Here is a 26,907-nt window from a genome sequence, read left to right as displayed (position 1 = left end):
TCACACTTAAACCAGTCAAATAAGCTGAGAGATGTCTAGAGTCGACCATTTCTGTCTGTTTCATGGATTAAGAAACTGAGGCTCACAACTTCTGAATGACAGAGGTAGGACTAGAACCCAGGCTTCTCCTTTCTGGTCGTGTACTCTTTTCTCTACACCGTGCTATTCTATGATTCTGGTTTTCTGAGTCATTTTCACACACTCCCAATACTCAGTATGAAATCTGCCTCAAAAAACTCATTTTCCTCAAGCAGCATGATTCATTTGTGAACTTTCGCTAGTTCAGGCAACCTCCATCAACATACGCACGAGGGGCTGAGTTCTACACAGGTAGAATGAACTAACCAAGATCACTGAACTAGTTAGTACCTAATTCTTCTGAACCACAGACCAGGGACGGTGGTAGAATGCACAGTATTTTACAGGCTCTGCAGTTCAGTCCGGAGAAGGCAATGGCAACCCACTCCAGTACTCTTGCCTGGAGAATCCCGGGGACGGCGGAGCCTGGTGGGCTGCCGTCTGTGGGGTCGCACAGAGTTGGACACGACTGAAGCGACTTAGCAGCAGCGGCAGTTCAGTCAGTTATGGTTTCAGATTTAGGTTTGGCCACTTCTTGTGACCTTGGGGGCCATTTATTTAGCCTTCTTGACCTTCAGTTTCCTTCTCTGCAGAGTGAGAATAATTAACTCATGAGCATAATTAATGAATCTAAAATTGCAAAGCATTTCTGAGGTACCCATGAGGTTGGGAGGTCCTCAGGACATATTGCCAGATGCTTTCCCAGGCTGGCACCCCTTCCGCTACACATAGGATCACAGGAGAGTAAAGAATGAGAGGCTGTACAGTCATAGTTTTAGTGAAAGAGCACTTTATATTAGTGTCTCTCAAACAGGAACATGGACATGAAATACCCAAGCATCTTGTTGAAATGCTGCTTCTGGTTCAGTGGGCCTATGGTGGGTCCTGAGATCCTGGTATTCTGCAAAACTGTAAATGATGCTAGTGCAGACTGCAAGTCACACTTCCATTTTTATATTTATGTTACTGTCCTTTGGGACAGCACTCAGAGCACATAATAGTTACATGACAAATATTTGAACAAATCTGTGCTATGGAAATATGTTATCTCCATAGCCTATGGATGTTAACGAATGAGACAGAACTTATCTACATCTGGGGAAGCAACTTGATTGTGGGGCCTTGATCAAGTCATGCTTTTCTCTGTGTCTTGGTTTTGACTTGTGTGGGTGTGGGAGAAAGAGGTTGATGAGTAGGATCTCAGGGAGATTTTAAAAAATAGTAAACTCAAACAGTGTTTGTAGGATTCCAAGCAGGAATGGAGGGTGGGAAGGAAGCTTTCTTTAGAAGGATATATAGTTTCTGGTGGTAGTAGGGTAGCGTGCATGATACCAAACTTACTATAACAATTATAAACTCCAGACAAAACATTTTAAAAAACTGACGGCACTGAGGAGCAATCAAAAAGCAGGACAATTTTGTTTAAAACAAGGGACCCACACTGAACAAGATTCAATTTACATGACTTTTCTTTTGAATGAAATTCCTATAACATATCATCCCGCGTGTTCAGCAGATAGTGAGAAATTGCTGGATACTTGAAGACACTGTAAAGTTGACCTATAGTCAAGAGAACTCAGGTCATAGAAACAAAATAAGCTCAGTTTTTGGAGCTAGCATACAAAGACTTTAAAATAGTTATGTTAATTGCTTTAATCTGTGGCAGGGAGGGAAAATGGATAATGAGTCAAGAGATGGTGAAATTTAGGAAGAAGAAACTTTGAAAAAGAACATACAAGTTTCAGTTTCTCTATGGTGGCAGAAGCCACTACAGATTATCCCTCCCACTAATTACAACTCCAGGCAAAATATAATGACCCAAAGACTCTGTAAATGAAGCAGATTATGGAGCAGAGTAAAATTTGGAGATGCAACTACACAGAGGGAATTTTCTGTCTCTGGTGGATTTGTCCTGAGTATGGGCCCCTTCCCAAAGCAGCACAGTGGGGCAGACTACTGAAACTCTAATAGAAATCTCATCTTTCTGCTTAGAGGAACCAGAAAAGGAGGCCTTTGGGGGCTGGGGAAGAGTGGAGTATCCCAGAGCGGAGAGAGCTAGAGAAGGGATTTCCTAATTCTGGATATAAAACCACACAAGTCTCAGGCTCATCTTGAGGGGGGTGGGTGTGGAGTGGAGCAGTGTGGTGCGGTGCTCAGTTGTGTCCAACTCTTTGCAACTCCATGGATTGTAGGGTCCATGGAATTCTACAGGCAAGAATGCTGGAGTGGATTGCCATTTCCTTCTCTGGGGGATCTTTCCCAACCCAAGGCATCGAACCCAGGTCTCCCACACTGCAGGCAGACTCTTCACTGTCTGACTCACCAGGGAACCCATGTGTGAGATAGACTGAAACCAGCGTAACAAGAGCTTTGTGAACTAAACTGAGATTTTTACTACCACACACAAAAGGAGAAACAGAACTCAGAGGCTAAACCTAACCATGTTCATTGCCTGCAAAAACAAACACATCAGTATTTTCCAGAGGATGATAAAAGAATGCAGAGTCTACACAACATTCAGAATATAATCCAAAATTTCTGGGCATACAGAAAATGAGCAAACTATAACTAATTCTCAGGGGAGACCACAGATACCAACCTCATTATTACCAATGTTGGAACTACTACACACAGATTTAAAAGCCCATATTATAACAATATTTCATATGATAAAAGAAAACACACTTGAAATTAAGGAAAAGAAACTCTTATCAACCCGAGGTCTAAATTCTGCAAAAGTATTCCTTCAGGAATGAAAACAAAATAAGACATTCTCAGATGAAAAAGAAATAAGAGACTTTCTAGGAGATTTAATTTAAAGAAATAATAAGGCTGAAGCAAGGTATTACCAGAAGGAAACTATGAGCAGGAATGAAGAAAGACAAGCAGAAATAGTAAATATCTTCAAAACTATAAAATATTATTTTTCTGCCTTCTAAATTCTTTAAAATATGTATGAGTGTTGAAACCAAATATTAAACATTATCTAGTGGGGTTTTTACATGGTTTTATTTCTCTTCAGCCTGAAGTTCTCTTTTTTTAAACTTTATTTTATTTCATTTTGGCCATGCTGCATGGTTTGTGGGGTTCGTTCCCTGACCAGGGATTGAACCCAGGCCCACGGCAGTGAAAATGCCAAATCCTCACCAATGGACTGCCAGGAAACTCCCGTGAAGAGCTGCCTTTACCATTTATGGCCGTGTGAGTCCCCTGGTGACCAATTTTCCCAACTTTCATTTACCTGAAAATACCTTTATTTAACCTTTGATTTTATCTATTTTTTTGAAGTATACAACTGATTTACAGTGTTGTATTATTTCTGCTGTACATCAGTGGTTCAGTTATACACAAATATAATACACATTCTTTTTCATATTTCTTTTCTAATGGTTTATCACAGAATATTGAATATAGTTCCCTGTGCCATACAGTATCACCTTTATTTTTGAGAGATATTTTTGCTGAGTATAAAAATGGCTTTACTTCAGCATTCTAAAGGATGCCATTCTATGGTCTTCTTGACTTTTGTTGTTTTTGATGAGAGGTCAACTGTTCTTTTTATTCTTATTCTTCTGGATGTAATTGTATCTTTCTTCCTCTGATTTTTTCTCCTTTAAAAAAAATTGCATTAAAATATGCATAATAGAATATGTGCTATCTTAACCATTTTTAAGTGTTCAGTGGTGTTAAGTACTTTCACACTCATGCAACCAATCTTTGGAACCCTTTTCATCTTTCAAAATTTAAACTCTGTACCCTTAACATCTCATTTCACCTTCCCCTAGCCCATAACAACCTCCATTCTACTTTTTATCTGTATGAATTGGCTTCTCTCAGTAACCCATTTAGGTAGAACTACAGTGTTTTTTGTGACTGGATTATTTCACTTTGCATAAAGCTCTCAAAATTCATCTGTATAGTAGCAAGTGTCAGTATTTTCTTCCTTTTTAAGGCTAAGTAAGTATTTCATTGCATGTATACTCCTCAGTAGATGCTAAGAAAGATTTGACAAAACATAATACATCTTTATAAAAAATATTTCTTAGCAAACTGTAAATAGAGGAGAACTATCTCAAACTAAGACTTCTAAGGACAGCCTACAGCTAGTATCACATCTAATGGAGAAATAGTAAATATATTCCCCTAATACTGGGGACAAGGAGACAATACCTGCTCTCGCTACTTCTATTCACAGTTGTACTAGAGATCCTAGTGAGTTCAATAAGGGAACAAAAAATATATAAAAGGCACAAATACCAGAAAGGAAGATGTAACAGTCTCTGTTTGCAGGTAACATGCTTGTTTATATTAAAAATCCTAAAGAATATAGAAAATAAGTACTAGAATTAATAAGTAAATTTAGCAAATTCACAGGAGAAAAGATTACTATACAAAAATAACTTTTACTTACTAGCAACAAAAAAAAATGAAAAAATGAACTTTAAAAATCTATATAATGATGCCAAAAGAAGTAGACTGCTTAGGAATAAATTTAACAAAAGACATGCAAGACCTCTTCACTGAAATCACTAACATTGCTGAGGGAAATTAAAGACCTAAATATGGAGGGTAATAATATACTATAGTTATGAATTGGAAGACCTAATATTATTAAAATGGTAATTCTTCCCAAATTAACCTGTAGATTCAGTGCAATCCAAATAAAAATCCCAGCAAGCTTTCTCACAGAAATTGATAAGCTAATTCTAAAATGTATATGAAAATGTGAATAAGCAAAGTGATTTTAAGAAAAAAAAAAACAGCCAGCACAAAGTTAGAGGACTTATACCACCTGCTTTTAAGACCTTCTGTCAAACTAAGGTTAATCATGACATTGTATTAATGAAAAGGGTAAACATATAAATCACTAGAACAGATTCGTGAATCTGGAGTTAGAATGAATATATGTATTTTTTTTTTTACTAAGGTGCCAATAGGGAAATGAAAGTTTTTCCAACAAATAGATACCTATATAGGAATTTTTAAAAACCTTTACTTTCTATCATGCTACTCAAAAGCTAAAAAGTATCAGAGACCTGAATGTAAAGTCTAATACTTTGAAACTTATAGAAGAAAATATCTCTGTGATCTTGGGCTAAGAAAAGATTTTTATATGGGATTTAAAAAGCAGGAATCATAAAAAAAAAAAACAAACAAACTGATAGTCTTTATCAAAATTAAAGCTTTTGCTCTTTAAAAGATCCCATTAGGAAAATTTCCTGGTGGTCCAGTGGTTAAGAATCTGCGTTAACAATACAATGGACATGGTATAGATCCCTGGTCAGGGAACTAAGATCCTGCATGCTGCACAGTGCAGACAAAAAAGTAAAACAACAACAACAACAAAAAGCAAGTCAACAAATATCAGAAAATACTCAAAGCGTATATCTGACAGAGAACTAATTTCTAGAATACATAAAGAACTATTACAACTCAATAAGAAGACAAGCAACCAAATTTTTTTGCATGGGCAAAAGATTTGAAGAGACACTTCACAAAAAAGATATAAAAATGACCAATAATAAGCACATGAAAACATGCTGAACCATCAGAGAAATGTAAATTGAAATCTCAGGTTTTGCTTAATCTCCACTGGAATGACTACAGTAAAAAAGACTAGCAATGCCAGGTGTTGGCAAGTGTGTGGATGGGCTTTAGTCATGCACTGCTTCATTACATACTAGGTACTCTGGAACCAGTTTACAAAGCACTTTAACAGTAGTTACCTCTTTTGATCTCTAAAGTAATCTCACAGGATTACTTTTGAGTAAGGACTTTGAGAGAGAATCAGCTCATTCATCTCTGCCTAGCGCAGATGTAAATATTCCTGATTGATTACTGTAGTGATGCAGATGTAAATATGCCTGATTGATTACTGTAGTGAAATCATATTTACTGAGGCTAATAATACCAGCCTTCTCTCTATCCCTTTTATATTTATGAGGGATCCTGATATAGAGCTATAAGAAATGAAGCATCCTAGAGATAAAACCATGAATTTTTTATTACTCTTACTATACTACTAGCCACTAATGTTTCTTTAAGTACTGGATAATATGTATTCTGGTTAAAATGACTTCAGTTCTAAAAATCCAGCTCTTCCACTGAGCTAAAATAAGTAATAATTCAAAATAGTAACTGTTGCCAGTGGAAGGCGTTTTGAACTGATGCTGTCAAAGCAAGCAGAATCATTTTTGTTTCTGGAAACAATTTAGTTTCACTAGATTTATTTTTATCCTCTAGTATTTGGAACCTCAGGGCTTCCCTGGTAGCTCAGACAGCAAAGAATCCACCTGCAATGCAGGAGACCTGGGACCCCTGGGTTGGGAAGATGCCCTGGAGGAGGGCATGGCAACCCACTCCAATATTCTTGCCTGGAAAATTCCATGGACAGAGGAGCCTGGCAGACTGCAGTTCATAGGGTCACAAAGAGTCGGACACAACTGAACTGGTTTAGCGCACACACACGCATTTGGGACCTCATTCTAGATTCTAGCGAGTCTTTAGCCAATCTCTATCTTAAGGCTGTTAAACCTGTGACAAGTGATGTGATGTGGTGAGTCACACGTCCTGGAAAGCCATAATTCTGATAAGAGTTGAGGGAAGCAAAATTTCAAGGGATGAAATTCCAAAATGAAAGCATCACTGACCTTGTAGCACTCTTCTACAGAAAGATGGTGGGTAAAAAGTAAAAGAAGAAATGTCGATGGAGAATTTAACTGGTGATTAATCATTTGTGGCTGTGATTAACCAAAGGCAGAATATACAGCTTTTACTTTCAGTTAGTTTCACATATACAGCTTTTCTCTGTAACTGCAGAGAGAAGGCAAGCTCAGTATTGCAGCCAGAAAAGTTTGAGATACAAAGACCACCTCACCTCTTAGAGATTGTGAGACAGAATTTTCTGAGCTTTCTTCCCTCACTGGAAGGATCCATTTGGAATGAGTCAGATGCAGAGAGATGGTCCAAATGACCTTTCAAGATTGCCAGTGACAAGGACAGAACCCTAAAATGGTGGCTAATTTACTTACAAGTGTTTACAAGATTTCCTTAAATGGGAACATAGTCATCACTGACTCAGTGGACATGAACTTGAGCAAACTCCAGGAGATAGTGGAGGACAGAGAAGCCTGGCATGCTGTCATCCATGGGGTCGCAAAGAGTTAGACATGACTTAACCAACTTACCAACTGAACAACAAGAAGTCGTAAAAGAAAATCAAACTGGGCCTTTCATCGTTAACGTACTTGATATCTCACAGAGTGGAAGAGTGAAATTGTATGTTCTGTAATGTGTGAAAATGTGTTAAAAAAAAAAAAGTACAAAATAAAGTGGCTGGGAAAGACTAAGAAAGCATTTCTAAAAGCCAAGAGAGAAGTTTGGCGTTGATTTCAGACCAAGGTAGCGGGATAGCCCCACCCACCAGCAGCCTCTGGAGCAGCGGGGGGCCAGCAATGGAAAGGCAGACTGCTGGCACCAGGAAATATTTTCTGGCAAACTTCCCTCTGCCCCCAGGGAGCTCCCCAATACACTTGTAATTGAGTATCTTCTTGCACCATCTCTGCCATTTAATGTTTTTCTCTTCTGAGGTGTGAGGGTAATAGCTATCTCCCAAAACCATCAGGAAGATTAAAAGCAACATCACACGTGATGTGCCTGGCACAGTTGTTCTTTAGTCGCTAAGACGTGTCCGACTCTTTGTGACCCCATGGACTGTAGCTTGCCAGGTTCCTCTATCCACGGGGATTCTCCAGGCAAGAACACTGGAGCAGGTTGCCATTTCCTATTCCAGGGGATCTTCCTGACCCAGAGATCAAACCCACATCTCCTGCATTGGCAGGCAGGTTCTTTATCACTGAGCCAGCAGGGAAGCCTACCTGGGACGGTACGGTGCTCATTTTATGAGGTCTCTGTCAGCCCAGAGCCCAGGAGAGAAACCCTTGTTCAAATCTACTGCTTCTGGGTATCTGTCCCAGAAGGCACCTCAGCGCATCAGGGTGATACAGGCCTCAGTGAAGGTTTACCGGAAGGTGGTAAAAAGCCAAGGACTCCTGAGTGCTCAGAATTCCCGCTCTTGACTCTTGTCCGGAGGGATCACACTGCAGCTGTGTGGGTTTGGAGCAGGGAGTCCAGGGATCTGGGAGCTGGCCCCAGTTCTGCTACCATCCACGTGCATATCTTTGGGCAAAGTTTGTTTCCCTTGTTCTGCTCCTTTGACCCGATTCTTGCAGTGATGACCAGTCCCCTCAGCAGGCATGGGTATCATCTGCCACATGCCAGGGGCTATGCCCGGGGATGGGATGTGGTGCCCTGCCTTCTGGGAGGACAGGGTCAGGTAGAAGTGGAAGGACCAAGACCCAAATAACTGTCATACAAAACACGGGTGAGGTGAGTGTGTGATTGGAACACGGAGTGCTGTGGGAGCAAAGCAGGACGAGTGAGTGAAGTGATGAGGAAAGTCTGAGGGACTGAAACACCTCTGTGGAGCAGAAAGGCGTATTTGGCACTTTGTAAGATTGTGAGGCATCGAGGAAACATTCCAGAGAAGGGTAGATAATGCAAGCCCAGGCCGGGAGCTCAGGGATGAGTGAGCAGTTCTGTAACCGAAGAGGAGACACCAGGCCAGCGGGAGGCTGAGACAGGAGCTTGCGTGCTCTGAAGAGAAAAAGAGTTTCCATCTGCTGCTCCTAAGGGTTCAGGCCAAGCTCGGGGAAGGTGGATGGCAGCACCAAGGCTTTTCTTTACCTGTGTGTCTGTCTATAAGTTTATTTGCTTGTTCATTGAGCAAACACGTATTCACTATTCACCATATGATAAGCACTAATCTGGGTGCTGATGAGAGGAAAATGAATAAAACACTGTTTCTTTCCTCAAGGAAATCAGCCTGGTAGAGGAAATAAGCAACTGGTATGTAACACAGGTAACAGTTGCTACCTGCTTCAAGAAGAGAGTGAGCACATGATTGTGCTGGGAGGTGGGGAATGCAAGAACCGGCTTCAAAAGAGGTGCCGCTGGAGCTGAGTTTGAGCTGCCAGATGGGAGAGAGGGGCCTTCCAGACAGACCGAACACGGCGCAGAGGCCTGGCTGCCTGGGGTCTTCTGGGAACACTGAGAGCCAGCTGCATAGATCCCAGACTGGGGAGCGCGGCTGGGGAGAACAGGCTGGGCAGGTGAGGTGGAGCTGGGATATGCCGTCATCCTAAAGACACTGAGACAGCACTGAGAATTGTTAAGCTGGGAAGTTAGGAAAGGAAGCGTGAGTGGGATAAAAAGAGGGCCAGAGAGCTGGGCAGATGATTACGGAGACTAGTTTCTAGCCGTTTTGTTAAGGTGGAAGAAAATCAGGAGGACCTGAACTGGGGTGGAATCAATAGGACCTGACGTGCTTATGGGGTGAGAAATGATAAAGGTTCTTCCTGGGCTTTGGCTGGAGTGGCTTGGTGCCTTTCCCCAAACTGGAGAGTCAGGAGGAAGATGATAAGCTCACGGTTGAGTGTGTTGAAGGCAACTGTAGGCTACCTGCGATGCTCTCTGCACCCCCACACCACCTTAGAATCTTTCCAGGACTCCTGTTCTCCTCAGCCCAGGCCTGGCCCCTCCACTGTCATCCCTCAGCCCCACCTCCTAAGGCTCCTGCTCTAGCCTGAACATATCGTGGATCTTGAACTTGCCAGATGGTGTCCTACTGCTCTGCCTCTAACAGGAACACCTTTTCCCTTCTCTTCCTTTTGCCTGGCCAGTTGCCAGTCAGTCCAGGGTGACATTGCTGAAGAAGCCTCGCTGACACTTTGCACCACCACCACCAGGGAGGGTTGCTGTAAATGTGTCAACAGCCGCATGTTCACAGGCCTGACTGTGAGACTTGCAGGCTTGTCACCTCCTCTACCTCGGTGCCCCCTCCCCCAGGGCAGGAGGCTTCTCTGTATCCACTGGGTCTGGCCCAGATGGAAAGTGAGATGTCAGAAAAGGTTTTCTTCAATGGACAGATCCAGATGAGAGCATCCAGCAGAGTTGGAAGCTCCAAACGACACAATGAAAGGCACCAAAGACAGCTGTGAACCACGTGAACCCCTGATGTCTACCACTGGCTCCCCCCGCCTCAGACCCAGGCCCTCCAGGATCTGAAGGCTGGATGTTCGGTGCTCTAGGCCATGCATGCTGGCTTGCTCACGTGTGTGAAATAGAACAGAAAGGGAGAGAATATGGAGGCCCAGGGACGAGGGTCATGAAAAGAGTGGGGTGTGAAATGTCAGTCCCAGCCATCAGGGATGCAGGTTAACTAACAAAGAAGGCCTGGCCCAGACACCTGTTTCCCTTCCTCTTTCTAAGCTGATGGGCCTTAATATCTATCACCATCTGGTGGCCATATCCACAAATAACAAGCTCCCCATGAGCTGAGAGAGCTTGTATAAGGCGGGGGTTCCATGGATTGGCCTCAGTGGGTTAAGGGCTGCCCAGCCCTCTGAGAAGGCAATGGCACCCCACTCCAGTACTCTTGCCTGGGAAACCCCATGGACGGAGGAGCCTGGTAGGCTACAGCCCATGGGGTCGCGAAGAGTCAGACACGACTGAGCGACTTCACTTTCACTTTTCACTTTCATGCACTGGAGAAGGAAATGGCAACCCACTCCAATATTCTTGCCTGGAGAATCCCAGGGACGAAGGAGCCTGGTGGGCTGCCGTCTATGGAGTCGCACAGAGTCGGACACGACTAAAGCGACTTAGCAGCAGCAGCAGCAGCCCTCTGATAGCTTGCAAATCTATGTGTATGTGAGATTTGCCTTATTCTGGTGAGAAGTACCAGAAGAGATTTTTATCAGATTCTTAAAGAGGCATATAGCCTCCCAAAAGCTGAGAATTACCACTGTACAGGATTATTCTAGAATTCTGATTCCTTTATTTCCCCAAATGGAATCCTGTGAAGAATCACCCTATAAGAGAGAGAAAAGCAGACCTGAAAGCTTGCTCAGAACTTCACCTTCTCATTTCTGAAGGGACCCACGCAGAACACAGAATGCAGTTTGGAAGCCAGGCTAGTACAGCCAAGAGGTCGTGGCTTTTCAGAACCAGATGGACCTGAAAGGACCCTGGAGACCTCCCAGTCCCGCCTTGGGGAAGCCCACAGCCTGTAAGACCCCCCAGGTCCTGCCTTGGGGAAGCCTACAACATGTAAGACCCCCTAGGTCCTACCTTGGGGAAGCCCACAGCATGTGAGACCCCCCAGGTCCTACCTTGGGGAAGCCCACAGCGTGTAGGACCCCCCAGGTCCCACCTTGTGGAAGCCCACAGCTTGTAAGACCCCCCAGGTCCTACCTTGGGGAAGCCCACAGCATGTAGGACCTCCCCCAGGTCCCTCCTTGGGGAAGCCCACAGCGTAATTCAGTGGTGGGATGGAACTCACACAAACCCTTCACCCCCAGATCATTTAGTTTTTAATCTTACCTTGTTTTCCCCAAACCTGAATTTTAAAAAGTAATAATCAAGACCTTTCCTCTCCTGAGTATAGTTCCTAAACTGGAAAACATTTTTCATATAGTATTTTAGTCTTCTGGAGAGAGAGATTTTCGCCTCTGAATGCCGCTCAGTGAACATGATGGAAAATAAATCTATAGCTTACATTTGAATAGTTCTATTTAACTTAGAACCACGTGTCAGCTGACTTGTTCTACAGTGGGGAGACTGAGACTCGGGTAAAATGACTTGTTTGCTGTTTTCTGATACCAACTTAAGGGTTCTTTCCACTGTCTCACAGCCTTTGTATATACATGCGTATATTCTGTGCCACTTAAAGCGGTGAATACGTGGCTGATGTAAGTAGTTTGCTGATGTCTGTTTGGGGAGGCAAGACCAACCTCTGCTCATCACATTCATATGGGGGTAGAGGACGGGACAAAGGCTAACACTGAACACATACTTACTAGATGCACCAGAGTCCAATTCCTAAACAAGTTGCAAAGTATGATTTTAATCCCCATTCTTGCAGATGCATTTACTGAAGCTCAGAGAGAAGATATGCTGTGTCCAGATAAGCTTCAGGCCTACCAGCCTCCTCAGCTTATGTTTATTCGCCACCACGTCGCTGCAGCGGGGTGTGGACACACCCGCCAGCCTCCTCTAACCTCTGCGCCCCCTTCTTTCTGTCTCCTAGGAGTGCCAGCTTCTCTCAGGGCACCAGGGCCTCATTTCTCATGAGGAGCGACACAGCTGTGCAGAAACTTGCCCAGGGCAACGGGCACTGTGTCAACGGGGTCGGTGGTCAAGTTCATGGCTTCTACAGCCTCCCGAAGCCAAGCCGGCACAACACAGAGTTCAGAGACAGTGCCTACGACCTCCCCCGGAGCCTGGCGTCCCACGGCCACACCAAGGGCAGCCTCACCGGCTCCGAGACGGATAACGAGGATGTGTATACCTTCAAGATGCCCAGCAGCACCCTGTGCCGGGAGTTTGGGGACCTCCTGGTGGACAACGCGGATGTTCCGGCCACCCCACTCTCGGCCTACCAGATCCCTAGGACGTTCACGCTGGACAAGAACCACAACGCCATGGCAGTGGCCACGCCTGGAGACTCGGCCATAGCTCCCCCGCCCCGGCCCCCCAAGCCAAGTCAGGCAGACACACCTCGATGGGGCAGCCCTCAGCAGAGACCTCCCGTCGGGGAAGGCAGCAGATCAGTCTCTGCCGCCGCCACCATCCCCAGGCGTAACACCCTCCCAGCCATGGACAACAGCCGGCTTCACCGAGGTCAGTGTGAGAGCCCTGGCTGCGCCCAGAGGGGCTGGGAGGAAGGGAGCGGGCACAGGGGACTCAGCATTGTACAAGTTCTCAGCCATCCAGGCCATGAGGGCTCCAGGCCCACCTCGGTCAGGGATGTTCACAGGTTTAGGCATCTTCTCACCCCAGACCTTTCCTAGCTGGGCCCCCAACCATAGAGGCTATTCGTGAACACCATAGTGGCAAGAGTTTAGCGGATCCTGCCTGAGAGAAGTTACTGTTCCACTAAGGAAACAGAACATTCTTGGTTAACCACATTACAACGTATTATGGGTTTAGAGGTCCGGATCATAGTCTTTTACTCATTTATAAATAAAACGAAAGATTTCAAAAATAAATTTTGAAGACTAGTCCAAACTGGAGCCAAACCTTTGTGGACCAACAGACTATTAAAATTAGATCTACAAAATATTTTCTAAGCCATATTTGCATCTCTGGTTAAAGTCTGAACATCCATTTGAAGTATTTAAATTCTACTGTCACTTATTTCCCACTGAGAGTATTCCAACTCTGCATGTAACCTCCTCCATTTGATGAAAAAGTAGAATAATATTAATCTCTTTCATTTTGTGACTTGCTAATAACCCTGTAGCTGGGCTTCCTTGGTGGCTCAGCAGTAAAGAATCCACCTGCCAATGCAGGACACATGGGTTCGATCCCTGGGTCAGGAGGATCCCCTGAGGAAAGAAATGGCAACCCACTCCACTATTCTTGCCTGGGAAATCCCATGGACAGAGGAGCCTGGTGGGCTATAGTCCATAGAGTTGCAAAGAGTTGGACAACACTTAGCGACTGAACAAACACTGGAGCTATGTCCAGAAGCCCAGGAGGAATTTGTGAATTGAGGGGTGATGTGGTGATACCTTGTGTTATGAATTGAGAGCGGTATCTCCTGGAGTACCAGTTACGATCCTGAGCAACACTGGTGAGGGTGTGGGAAAGTGTCAGCACAGGGACCAACTCTGAGTTCTCAGGGGTCTTCCTTCCTCTGCCATAGCTTCTTCCTGCGAGTCCTACGACTACCCGCAGCGTGGTGGAGACAGTGCCGGCCGGTCTGCCGAGTCCATGAGCGATGCAGTCAGCGCTTTCCTGGTGAGTGGGGTTTAATTAGGGGTCCTTAAGCCAGCTCAGGTGGATTAAAGCTCACACCCATAGAACTGAAACCACAGCCCAAAAACGTGACAGCATCTACCTCTTAGGAGCCTGCCTTGCTTCTTCGTTCAGAACCCCTGGATTGAGTGTTTGGAAAGATGCACATATCCTGGTCTGGAAGAAATGTGTGTACTTAGGTGCCCTAGAAAAGAAGGCTCATCACTGAGGGTGAGCAGGGAGGGTCTAGAATGCAGGGGATGCAGGCCCTGGGATGTGGCTGTCCGGCAGCACCCTAACCGTGAGGTCCCACCCGGTCCCACCACCCCAGGCAGGGGTGGTGCTCAGAGTTGGGCTCAGCGACAGAAGGATGGTGTGAGACCAGCGTCCCAGGCCCGCCGTCAGGCCCCCTGGGAAGATCGTGAACATAAGCAGCTCAGTTGTTGTATGTGTGTCCAGACAGACAGGGCACGAGTTAGAGGAAGGCTGTGGCCAGGGTGGTGGCCGCACTGCAGCTCTGACTGAAGCCTGGCAGTCACACTGAAAGCAGCCCTGGTGAAGCATGCCCACCCAGGCCTCGCCTGCCAGCGCCGAGGCCCCTCTGAGGCTCCTTGCCCTGCCCAGGGCCTGAGCGGCTGACCTCCAGTGATGAGTGTGGACTTGAGGAGGGGGGCGGGTCCTGAACCAAACCTGTGACCCGGGGCCTCTGCTGTCCTCTGACTTGGCCAGGCAGCTGGAAAGCCTTGTGGATATTTTATACAAGGTTTATCACAAATTGTAAGTAAGCTCCAAGGGATCATGGAAGCTAGAAGAGACCCACAGGCTTCATTTCTTCCTGTCTCCCTGCTGCTTTCTTACCTGGTTTTCCCAGGGTCTGCCTTATAAGCTTCACAGTGCACCCAGCTCCGTCTTCTCTTGCCCTGTGTACAGATTTGCACCCCCTCTTGTTTCCTCTCCCTAGTAACAGCGGTATTTCTCTCCACTCCTAGCCAGCAAAAGCAGTCGTGGGTCGATCAGACAGCACCAATTCTGAAGACAACTATGTGCCCATGAACCCAGGCTCCTCTACTCTGCTGGCTTTGGAGCGAGCTGGTGATAACTCCCAGAGTGTCTACATCCCCATGAGCCCGGGGCCACATCACTTTGACCCGCTTGGCTACCCCTCCTCAGCCCTCTCTCTGCACCGAGGCTCCAGCAGAGGGAGTGAGATCCAGCCACCCCCTGTCAACCGCAACCTCAAACCTGACAGGAAGGGTAAGTCCACTGTTTCCCCAGCCCAGCTCTGGGCACTCTTCAGGGACTGTGCATTCCTTTAGGGATCCCGTGGATCCTAAACTTGCCTTGCAAGGAAGTGACAGCCTCCGGAGCCTAAACTGCCCCAAATACACACACATGCACGCGCACACACATTACACACTCTCTTTCCAAATTCATCCCAGTAGGGACTGGCTACCAGAATGCAGAAGTGCAGGGATCAGAAAGACAGGATGGATTCAGGTTGCAGCCCTGCCACATGCTAACACGTGATTGTAAACGAATCCTTCTCTGTCTCGGCACCTTGCTTTTCATCTGTGAAGTGGGAAGTACAAAACATTTGAATCAGTTCTAATGAGGTGGATGAAACTGGAGCCTATTATACAGAGTGAAGTAAGCCAGAAAGAAAAACACCAATACAGTATATTAACGCATATATATGGAATTTAGAAAGATGGTAACAATGACCCTATATGCAAGACAGCAAAAGAGACACAGATATATAAAGAACAGACTTTTGGACTCTGTGGGAAAAGGCAAGGGCGAGATGATCCGAAAGAATAGCATTGAAACATGTATATTACCATATGTGAAATAGATCGCCAGTCCAAGTTTGATGCACAAGACAGGGCACTCAAAGCTGGTGCAGTGGGACAACCCAGAGGGATGGGATGCGGAGGGTGGTGGGAGGGGGTTTCAGGACGGTGGGGGACACAAGTACACCCGTGGCTGATTCGTCTCAATGTATGGCAAAAACCAGTGCAAGATTGTAACGTAATTAGCCTCCAGTTAAAATACATAAATTAATTTTTAAAAAAACATGCCTATCAGAGACATTGAAGGGCATAGATAATATATCTTAATATGCTTCATAGTGTATGAAGTGCAGCTCAAGGGTAAGGGATTTTTATTAGCTCTAGGGCTGAAAAAGGTAGAACTGACATAGTATTCCATTAAAAGACACACTCTGCTATAAAAGGAAGGACTGAGCTCTCAAACCGGGTAGATGTGCTTCCTAAGTGTGTGACTGAGTAAATCATGTGAATTCTCTGAGCCTCTGGTTTTCTCATCTGTGAAGTGGGGATGGTCACACCTACTTCCTGGGTTTGTTCAGAAGGAAAGCGTCTAGGACATTGACTGGTGCACTGGGACCAAGAAGAAGAACTGCAGTTAAAGTTCCAGGTCTGCCTTGACCTCATTCTGCAGGCCTGGATCAGGGGCCGGGACTCAAGGGGAGAAGCAGAGTCAGTGGGCAGACAGAAGCGCCCTTGGGTCTGGTCAGCAGAGAATGCAGAGCTCAGCATTTGAATCGGAGCCTTCAGGGCCTTGTGACATTCACCTTCTTCCATAGAAGGCTCCACAGTCCTGGCCCAGAAGTGGCAGGGGGGCTCATGGTGACCTTCTGTTTCAGATATCATCTCTTGTTTTCATTTACAGTCACAAATGTTGTCACAGCCCATGTGCCCATTTTAGATCTGAAAGTATGGTTGCCATCGGTGCAATGTGAGGAATAATTTGGTATCTGAAGACATGACTTCATGAGCAGAGATCATATAACCTCACAGAGCCTGGGTCTCCCCATGTATAACTGGGATGAGTAGGAAGGATTTTAAACGCACTTGTGTGCTATGTGTAAGGGTCTGTATGTGTGGCCTTATCATCATTGGCTGATGACTTGACCTTCTGTTCCTGCTGCAGCAAAGCCAACACCACTTGACCTGAGAAACAACACTGTCATCGATGAGCTCCCCTTCAAGTCCCCTGTCACCAGGTCTTGGTCCAGGGCCATGTGAGTGTCTGTCTGTGGACGCGAGAGCTTGGAATGGGGCAGTGGGTTGGTGAGTGGAACGGGTCACCACATTCCTGATGCTGTTGGTAGCTCAGGGCTTGGCTTCCTCTTCTGTGATGAAGGGAAAACAGTGCCCGCTCCGTGTCAGATCTTAGTCTGATAATGGAGGCCAGAGGTCTGTCTGGAGGCATGAGGTCCAGGGCCCTGCGGGAGGCTGGCCATGCCCAGGGTTTACTCCCTGTCTTCCCACCCCTCACAGCCACTCCTTCAACCCCAGCTCCTCCCAGTACTGCCGCCCCATCTCTACACAGAGCATCACCAGCACCGACTCTGGAGACAGTGAAGAGAACTACGTCCCCATGGTGAGTCCTCTGGGGACCCCTGAGCCTGCCTAGTGCTTCCTCACTTCCCAGCTCGCTGACTCGCCCCGGCCCCAGGGCAGTGTGCTGCTACACATCTGTCTGTCTGTCTGGAGCACATATGTGTCCGTTACTGTGAGATCATCATCAGAGGCAAGGAAAACGCGGTCCCTGCCCTCAGGGAGGAGAGGAGACCTGCCTCTCTCACGACTGTGACCCAGGCAGTGTGGTCAGTGCCCTGGAGAGGCGGTGTTATGGGGGCACACCCACAGGACGGGCGATCACAGCAGGGTGGGGAAGGGGAGGCGCTTGGGCAGAGGTGGCCATGTGGATGGGGACACAGAGAGTGATAGTCATTAACTCTGGCTGAAGGTGGGGGCAGCCAGTGGGGAGGCTGGACTAGAAGTCAGAACACAAAGGACCCCAAATGCTGTCTCCGGAAGCCTGCACTTATCTCGTGGGGGCCACACGAGGGTCTGCAGGCCAGGCGGTTAGACGGTGTTTCAGAATCGTCATAAATTCGTCCCTGTTCCTTCAGGGAAGAACTGGGGCAGCTTCCCAAGTTAACCCCTTTGTTCCATCCTGTTAAAACTTTTCAGAACCAAAAGGTCTCCTCATTTCCTCATCCCGTTGTCCCCACGACCGGGAGGAGGCGTGGGAGTATGAGCGTGCACTGAGTGTCTGCCCCGTGACGGGGAAGCACATGTGTGCATGCCTCGTGGGGTGGGGGGCCTCCCAGAGGAGTGGGCCACAGGGATTCCCCAGGGCACAGCTGCACAGACATACGAGAGACACAGAGACACATGGATATATGAGAGACACAGAGACACATGGACACATGAGAGACACATAGACACACAGACGTGAGAGACACATGGACATATGAGAGACACATAGACATGTGAGAGACACAGACACATAGACATGAGAAACACATAGACATGTGAGAGACACATAGATACATAGACACGTGAGAGACACATGGACATATGAGAGACACAGACACACGGACGTGAGAGACACATGGACATATAAGAACACATAGACACATAGACATGAGAAACACACAGACACTTGGACATATGAGAGACACATAGATACCTAGACATGAGAGACACATAGATACCTAGACATGAGAGACACATGGACACATGGACATATGAGAGACACATAGACACACAGACATGAGAAACACATGGACACATGGACATATGAGAGACACATAGACACATAGACACGTGAGAGACATATAGACAGACATGAGAGACACCTGGACACGTGGACATATGAGAGACACAGACGCATGGACATGTGAGAGACATAGAGATACATGGACATGTGAGAGACACAAGACACACAGACATGAGAGACACATAGATACATAGACACATGAGAACACATAGACACATAGACATGAGAAACAGACACATAGACATGAGAAACAGACACTTGGACATATGAGAGACACATAGATACATAGACATGAGAGACACATAGACATGAGAGACACATGGACACATGAGAGATACAGAGACACATGGACATGTGAGAGAGACATAGATACACAGACATGAGAGACACATGGACATATGAGAACACAGACACATAGACATATGAGAGACACATAGACATGAGAGACACATGGACACATGGACATGTGAGAGACACATAGACACACAGACGTGAGAGACACATGGACACATGGAAATATGAGAGACACATAGACATAGACATGTGAGAGACACATAGACACACAGACGTGAGAGATATGGACACATGGAAATATGAGAGACACATAGACACAGACGTGAGAGACACATGGACATATGAGAGACACATAAACATGAGAGACACACAGACACATGGACATATGAGAGACAGATACATAGACGTGAGAGACACAGACACATAGACGTGAGAGACACATAGATACATAGACATGTGAGACACATAGACATGAGAGACATAGACACACAGACACATGGACATATGAGAGACACATAGACATATGAGAGAGACATAGACAGTGAACCCACCCGTCAGTGAAGCAACCGAAAAGCAGCACAGGACTGTCGCCTTTCTCATGAGAAGGCGTCCTCAGGAGAGAGCCAGACAAGCTGGCCTTGGTGCCTGGTGAGACTGGCCCTGCAGTGGGTCATCTGAGAGCTGCTGGGGGACCAGGGCTTCATGCCGCCTGGTGATGAGGCCCCTGTCTAGTGACCCCCGAGGAGCCAGGACAGGGGGGTGGCCAGGCTGCTGCGGGGTGACTGGCCCGCTGCGGGCCATGGTGGGAGCCCCAGAGAAGCAGGGCTGGTCCAGCACATGCAGGGCACGCGCTCCCTTCTGAGGGCAGCGAGCGAGGGCCGGTCTGGGAGGGAGGGTGAGGTGAGGCCCGGCCTGACTGCCCAGGCGGGAGGCGGCGCGGCACAGCGAGGGCAGCCCAGGCTTGAACGTCTCCCCTGCTCACCAGCTGTGCAGCTGTAGGCAAGTTGCTTTAACTTCTCTGAACCAGTTTTATATTCATTGTAAAAAAAAAAAAAGTAATAATGCTTCCATCACAGGATTGTTGTGAGGGTTTAAACAGGAACATGGGCTGTCCCCGGCACAGAGCAGGCCTTCGGTGAGCTAGCTGCTCTCACTCCCAGAGGCGTGTTTTTCCCCCGGTGGTGGGTTAGTCTACTTCCTGAAGTCACTAACAGTTTTTCCCCTCCTTTGTGATAGCAAAACCCTGTGTCTGCATCTCCCGTTCCCAGCGGCACCAACAGCCCAGCCCCTAAGAAGAGCACTGGCAGTGTGGATTATCTGGCCCTGGACTTCCAGCCGAGCTCCCCGAGCCCCCACCGAAAGGTGCCTAGGATGGGCGTGGGGGGTGGGGGGGTCCCACTGAGCTCCTGGGCCCTGGGGGGAGGGGTCCCAGAGGCCAGGTGCCTCGTCTGACCAGGCTGGGCTGAGGTCTGGGTCTCAGGGGACTCATGCGCCCTCAGCCTCAGCACTCAGGCACCCTGAGTCCACAGGCCCTCATCCGTCCACCCATCCCTCCCCTCACCCTGCGGATGGACAGATGAGCGCACACAGAGACATGATCTGCTCAGGGTCACATGTGAATCTGTGACAGAGCCGAGATGCGGGGATCGCGTGTCCCAGCCCTGAGCTCTTTGAGAACGCGCTGTCCGGGTGCAGCCTGGGAAAGGCACCCCACCACCACCACCCAGAAGCACACTTAGCTGCCCAGTCCTGACAGCAGCAATGACACAGTACCCCCCACCCACCGCAGCTGTGCGTGCTCACCACGCGCCCCCACAGAGCCCTGCAGCTGGCACTTGGTGGCGCTTGGCCAATTCCCTGTCCTGGACAAGTGGCCATGGGGAGTGGGTGGAGGGAAGGGCCTGGGTCCCCTCAGAGCTGCAACAGCAAGAGGGTTGGCAGGGGCTGTGGCATCGAGCAGGAGGAGGGCTGGTGCAGGGTGGAGGTCAGGCTGTACAGGCCACTTTCAGGGGAAATAAACAGGTCAGAGAGGCAGGTGGAAGCCCACCTCCTCGCCCCTGACACCACTCAGGAAGAGCCGCGCGCTGCTCCCTGAGTTACGGTGACTCACAGCCACTTCACCTCCCTGGTCTGTTCCCCAGCCATCCACGTCATCGGTCACTTCCGACGAGAAGGTGGACTACGTTCAAGTGGACAAGGAGAAGACCCAGGCCCTGCAGAACACCATGCAGGAGTGGACAGACGTGCGGCAGTCCTCGGAGCCCTCCAAGGGCACCAAGCTGTGACGTCCCCACCCACATCTGCGGAGCCGGCCTCCCCGTCTGCTCACCCTTCACCTCTCCAGCACACCCTCCTGCCCGCCTCCTCTCTCCTCTGCCACTCTGGCCTTCAAAGCACTTGGCATCAGGGACCCTGACCTCTTCCCCCTGGGAGGCAAGGGCCTGATCGAGGCACTTCCTCCACCCTCTCCGGGCCCACCTTTGAGTTTTATTAGCAATGGCCATCCTACCTTAGTTAGAGCTCTTGCCAAAAAGCATCCTTAAGCCTCCGCCTGCCCTTCAGACCCGAATATCTACCAGACGTGTGGGGGCGGGGCCGCGGCTCTGAGCTGGATTCCGCACCTCACCATCTGGCCTCCGGCTACTGGGCTCCCCAACTCGGTCCCGGAAGAGGCCACATCGTCCCGCTGACCAGGCAGCCAAGGACCAGCAGACCAATGTGGACACGGACCTCTTTGTCCCTGTCTTCCTTGGCAGGGGAGGGGCGAGGCCACCCAAAGACGGAGGAGCCGCAGAGGAAGGTCAGAGGCGGTCTTGAGGGACAGAGGAATTAGAGCCCGAGATGCAGAAGGGCAGTGGAGCCCCACAGGGGTTTCAGGGCAGCCCCCCAACTTTCAGGGGTGGGAGAAGTGGAAGGAGTACAAAAGGAAGGAGAGGCTGGGGACGACCAGCCACCAAGAACACGGAGCGGGGCTCAGAGCCCAGGAGATGGGGAGACAGACGCTGCGGGGCCAGGCCCCCGGGACCATGAAGCCTCAGGCCCGCTCTCCCGCTCCGGGACAGAGCGCCGTACCCTGTCCGCTCCCGCCCGGAGGCACCGCGCTGGACAAGGCTTGGACTGTGCTGGGCGAAAAATTGTAGGGGCGGGAGCGCCAGCGTGGCGAGGGGGGCGGTGGAGCTGTGGGGGAGTGACGTGGGGTGCAGGGTGGGCATGCGGGGGTCGGGGTACCGAGGGGCCACCCTGGGCGGAGGCACCCGGGGGTGCCCGGGACTGGCATAGAGATGGCACAGCAAGTGAGCTTCTGTAAGAAGGGTGGTGTAGGGGGATGGGGGAAGGCGGCTGAGAGTGGGGTGAAGGCTGTGGGGGCTATGGGAGGTCCACCCAGCATGCATGCCGGAGAGAGAGCCCCCGGCAGTGCCGTAGAGACGCAGGGAGAACAGAAAGGGAGCGGTGACGTCGCTGTCGGGGATCAGTGTGCCTGGTGGCAGGCGAGGGCAGTTCCCAGGACTGATGGCTGGCGGGTGGAACAGAACCCCGAGGACATGGCGGGGTGGCCGGCGGCTTGTGCCCTGGGACTGAGGTTTGTGCAGGGCCCACCAAACGTTGGGGCATGGCCTGATGCCAGGTCAGCTAAGGTCAACCCCGTTGCTCTGTGGAGTCCCAGGTGCCCTGTTGGACTCAGGCCTGGCTACAGGGACAGGAGAGGGCAGGGCTGGAAAGGCCCCCAGGTCGGCATTGCCCTCTGCCAGGACAGAAGGGGGGCATCACCCCAGGCTCCTTCTCCCAAGTCTGGGGAGGGAAACACTCTTAGGTTAAAGTTCTTGGCCAAATTTTTAAAAAGTTTCAGAGGCAACTGGGCGGACCAGATATTTCATCCTACCCTGGGGAGAACAGACCTTCTTCCTCCAAAAGAAATGAGTTCCGACCCTACCTAAGGGAGGTGGCTACTGCTCACCTTTCTTCTGCTCCTGTGTGTGTGTGTGTGTACACACGCACACACACCCCCTCAGCAGCCTGAGGCCTGACCGTACTCCGTCCTGGGAGAGACAGTTTCAACAGGTGAGAACTCCTCCTAGTATTAGTCACATCAACTCAGTTAAGTGATGGCAGTGGCTGCTGTGGCCAGGTCTGGACTAGGCACTGAGAACACAGGAGTTAATCAGACTTTGAGAAGGTCACGCTCGATGAGAAAAAAAAAGACAAAGACACGTTGGTGATGGCCATGAGAGACTCAAAGCTGGGCATGTGCAGAGAAGTCAAGGCCACGTCTCCAGGAGGCTGGTGTGCGGGCAGGAGCGGAGAGGTGTGCGGATCAGGGAATGTGGTTTCTAGGAAAAGCGGGTGCCTGATTTGGCCGGAGGGGAAGAAGGGTCAGATTTTTAGGGGAAGGAGGATAGGTCTGGGCTCCAGTGGAGGAAGATGGGGAGAGACTTGTGCTTTGGGAACAACAGACCTTTGGGAGTATGGGCCCAGCCCAGGCCCTCAGCAGCAGCAAGGCCTTGGTGTTCGCACAGATGAAGTGGTGATGGTGGCAGTGGCCTACCCTGGGCAGGGTTTGGTAGAGTCACTGCCCAGCCCTGTGTCCCTGTAGGGCCCTCTGCAGGCAGTCTCATACAGCAGGGCTTTGAATGGTTACCCACCCCCCACCCCCCACCCCGGAGGCTACAGGTGGGCCCACAGATGGAAGCGTCAGTTCCCAGCATCGTCCCCTATTGATCATCTGGTGCCCTAATGATGTCAGTGCCGAATGTGCCATAAGGTAAGTGAGACTGGTTGGAGTCTTGAGAGATGGAGGTGTTCAAATCTAACCTCCAAGGAGGCCCCCTTCAGCTCTTGGTTCCTCCAACCCCCAAACCCTTAGGGTGGAGGCGGGAGCAGAGATGAGAGGAACTACAAGAGAAGCAGAGACTGCTGAAAGCAGAGACTTGGGGCTCAAAAGGTGTCTGACATTCCCGTCGGTGGCTCAGAGTTCACCTCTGTTGGTGGCCTGGTGCGGACGGAGGCCCCAGGAGGCCCTGTGTCGGCCAGCAGAGCCCCCTCCTGCCTGGGGCTCCCGGGAGCGGCAGCTGTCCCCTCCCGGTCCAGCTCCCCTGCTCCACAGGGTTAAAGGCAGGGAGGAGTGCTTGCAGGGAGCTGCGTCTCCTCCCCACCTCGGTGGGGTCAGATGAGCTCTGAGGCCTCTTCTGTGGCTGCTCCCTGCTCTGTGACCTGGCTCGGGGGCCAGTTAACCCAGTGCCCTCCCTAGACTTGATTGCAGTTCAACTGCATCCCATCCCTAGGACAGAAGCACAACGGTTCTCACCCTGCCCTGGGGCTAAGGCCCCCAGCTGTGGCTACCCCACCCTCCCCGCCCTCGGCCCTCTGACGGAGCTCCGGAAGCTGGAAGCAGAGCGCGGGGCAGGAGGGAAGTCGGCACGTCCTTCCCCCGTCTGTCCGTCTGTCCGTCCTTCTGCGCACAGCGAGGGGCAGAGGCTGTGCACAGGAGCACTAAAGCCGCTGCCTTCCGAAACTCACTGAGCTCTTCGGGGGCCAGGTGGGGCGCCTGCTGCGGGGCTGTCGTGTGATATTTGGTGGTGTGTGTTCTTATGTGTTTCTTGGTTACATGTGTCTTGAAATGTAGAATCATTTCCCACGGAATCGTTGCTTTGTCGAGAAGAGAAAAACGGGCTAGAAGAAGCCCAGTCTTAGGTTTCCGGCCCTGTTACCATTTAAAATTGACATTTAATTTTTCAAATTGCTGTTGGTGCCTAATCACTTAAGTTATTAATTTATTGTTTTCTTTTAAAAAAAAATTTTGTAACATGTATTTATCCTGTGAGTAGGTCTGGGGTGGGATGGGAATGCGTTCACAGGCGTCCTGTTTTTGCGGTGGTGACACATGGTAACAGGCCTGGAGCCTGCAGGGCCCTTGTTACTGTGGTGGTGGAGCTGGACGACAATAAAGGCCATGAGAAGCAAGCAGAGGGCTGCGGCGTCTGCCTCGTCCGGGGGCGGGCGGCGGGCTTGCACAGGACACCTGCCCCCCCAATCCCTGGCTCCTACACCTTCCGTTGAACGGGAGATAACTGGGGACTTTTCTTGGCTGGAAGAACAAGTGCGAATCCTCCTTACCTTGGAATCTGTATTCCTGGCAATTCAAGTGGAAATAATAGCAACCTCTACCAGTTCATCTTTCTTAAAAGGTGCGTTGGACCACAGAGGTGAGTTCTGGGCATGACCGTTTGGTCTCTGACAGACCCGTCAGCCCACTTGAGCTGGTCCCTGAGTCTCGGGGCTCTGTGGCTTTGGGGCCAAAACTCAGCTCTTCCACTGTAGCCCAGGAAGCCCCCGGCCAGGCCGTTGCTGTGCCAGGTTCCCAGATGGGTGGACCCTGAGGGCTGCAGGCTGCTTTGCTCCTGGCCTGAGCCCACCCAGGTTCCCAGAGGCAAGAAAGGAGTGTGGGAGCAGCTGTGAGCTCCAGGCAGCCCAGAGCTGATTGATGAGTCTCTCTCTACAGTGTCCCGTCTGGGTGGCGCCAGCCTGTGCACCCGGCCTTCCAGAGTCAACCCCCACAATTCGGGCACATCCCCACCACCAGGCCTCACATTTACACAGCACTTCTGTGCAGGGCACACTCACCTCCCCTGGTGCAGCACGGAGGTCAGCAGGGCAAGGGGGTGTCCCTGCCTTCCTGCCCAGACACAGTGAGAAGCCATGGACAGAGTGGGAAGAACGACAGCTTTCACGGCTTCAGAGAACCTCTTTTTATTCCTGTTAGAGACCCTGTTCTCTCCTCTCCGTTTAGAAAGGGTACAGCAGTGTCAGGGCACAATGAGGTCAGTATCTGCTCCTCACCAGACCGCCCCCACCAGCCCCGGGGGACAGTGACCAACAACAGCTGAGGCGCTGAGCCAGCCAGCGTCCCTCAGGACAGACATCATGAGACACACACATACTTGCAGTAAAATAAGGACTCTCTCTCGTAAGCAGAAGAGGGGAATCTCAGGCACTGAGGCGGGAGAGGGGGCTAAGAGGCCATCCTTCCCCTCTGCATTGCGGCTCAGTGTCGGGGGGACCCTCTCTGATCCCATGCCAGCCTGCTTCCCACCTACGCTCCTCACAAGAAGAGGACAGCGTCAGCACCCACTACACTGCCTCAGTCCCCTCAGAAAAATAAGAAGGCAGCTGGAGGGGCGACACACAGCCCCCTTCTTTGTGCTGGGGCTTGGACCCTCCTCGGCGTCTATACTATAGAAACACAGGATTGTCTGAAAGGAGCTGGAAGGGAACTGCTACTTGATGGCAAACACGGGGCAGGGGCTGAGGCCCAGAGAGTGTCCATCTCAGCTACTCCAAGCTGACCACAACACTCGGGTTGCAAGTCTTAAGGGGGCTGATCCCAGGGACGGGGCCCGAGGGTCAGTTTAAGGGCTCGGGTCTCACCTCTGCATCTGAGTCTCTGTGTGCCCTCCAGGCTGAGGTCGGCAGCCCCTGCTCCATTGCTCTCGCCCTTGGAAGGAGCTGCCTCCACGGCCTCCCCCAGACCCCACCTGGCCGAGTGCCTCTGCCCAGGACCTGGGCCCCCCACCCCGAGGTGGGCTGTGGCACCCCACAAGCGTGAGCGGGCCGGGGGTCGAGGGTCCCATTAGAAGACCAGTCTGTGGAAGTCACCACCGCTGCCACCTGCAGGGCTGCAGCCCCCGGGAGGGCCTTTGTCCTCGTCTTTGTCTTCATCAAAGCCCCTCCGCCAGTGCGGGGACGCAGGGAGCGCAGAGATGTAGGCCGCCCTGCTCCGCGCCTCCTTCTCCTGCTCCTGGAAACAAATGGGGATGGAGCAGGAGGCTTCAAACGTAGGCTCCAAAGCCACAGTGCTCCCTTCACCCACCGTGGCCACCCTTCGGCGTTTCACCCCTGGGGAGGGCCCCAGAGCCGGGCACAGAGGAGAGCCCTAGCTCTCGCTAGCAGGGAGTGCCCTAGCAGGGGCACTCCCACTCAGCGGGAGGATGGGAGGGCTGGACCCACAGCCATCCTGTATCTATGCTTCAAAACCATTCCTCCTCCCCTCCCAGTATAAGCTCCCAACACCCTGGAGGAAAGGAACTC

At 50.0% G+C, this 26,907-nt stretch overlaps 2 protein-coding genes across 17 annotated transcripts in view; one reads left to right on the top strand and one right to left on the bottom strand.

Moving 5' to 3' along the window:
- The window catches only part of GAB2 (GRB2 associated binding protein 2), a 174,570-nt gene extending 149,787 nt beyond the window's left edge, over nucleotides 1-24,783 (top strand). For 9 of the 16 annotated variants that reach the window (XM_081537583.1, XM_081537581.1, XM_081537584.1 and 6 more), the window contains 7 exons: nucleotides 12,227-12,819; nucleotides 13,847-13,941; nucleotides 14,928-15,192; nucleotides 16,891-16,981; nucleotides 17,241-17,343; nucleotides 20,062-20,187; nucleotides 20,967-24,783. In XM_081537583.1, the coding sequence (XP_081393709.1) occupies nucleotides 12,227-12,819; nucleotides 13,847-13,941; nucleotides 14,928-15,192; nucleotides 16,891-16,981; nucleotides 17,241-17,343; nucleotides 20,062-20,187; nucleotides 20,967-21,110 (1,417 nt within the window). In that variant the 3' untranslated portion in view covers nucleotides 21,111-24,783. The remainder of the gene's footprint in view (nucleotides 1-12,226; nucleotides 12,820-13,846; nucleotides 13,942-14,927; nucleotides 15,193-16,890; nucleotides 16,982-17,240; nucleotides 17,344-20,061; nucleotides 20,188-20,966) is intronic. The other 7 variants (XM_081537582.1, XM_081537585.1, XM_081537596.1 and 4 more) reach the window with 1 other exon arrangement.
- A 770-nt stretch (nucleotides 24,784-25,553) lies between these two features.
- USP35 (ubiquitin specific peptidase 35) overlaps nucleotides 25,554-26,907 on the bottom strand; it is a 52,770-nt gene continuing 51,416 nt past the window's right edge. Inside the window, exon 11 of the mRNA XM_081537580.1 lies at nucleotides 25,554-26,617. Within this exon, the coding sequence (XP_081393706.1) occupies nucleotides 26,450-26,617 (168 nt within the window). The 3' untranslated portion in view covers nucleotides 25,554-26,449. The remainder of the gene's footprint in view (nucleotides 26,618-26,907) is intronic.

Source organism: Giraffa tippelskirchi, chromosome 10, assembly GCF_054371585.1.
Source record: "Giraffa tippelskirchi isolate mGirTip1 chromosome 10, T2T-mGirTip1v1.2.pri, whole genome shotgun sequence".
NCBI lineage: Eukaryota > Metazoa > Chordata > Mammalia > Artiodactyla > Giraffidae > Giraffa > Giraffa tippelskirchi.
This window is presented reverse-complemented; position numbering and strand designations above follow the sequence as displayed.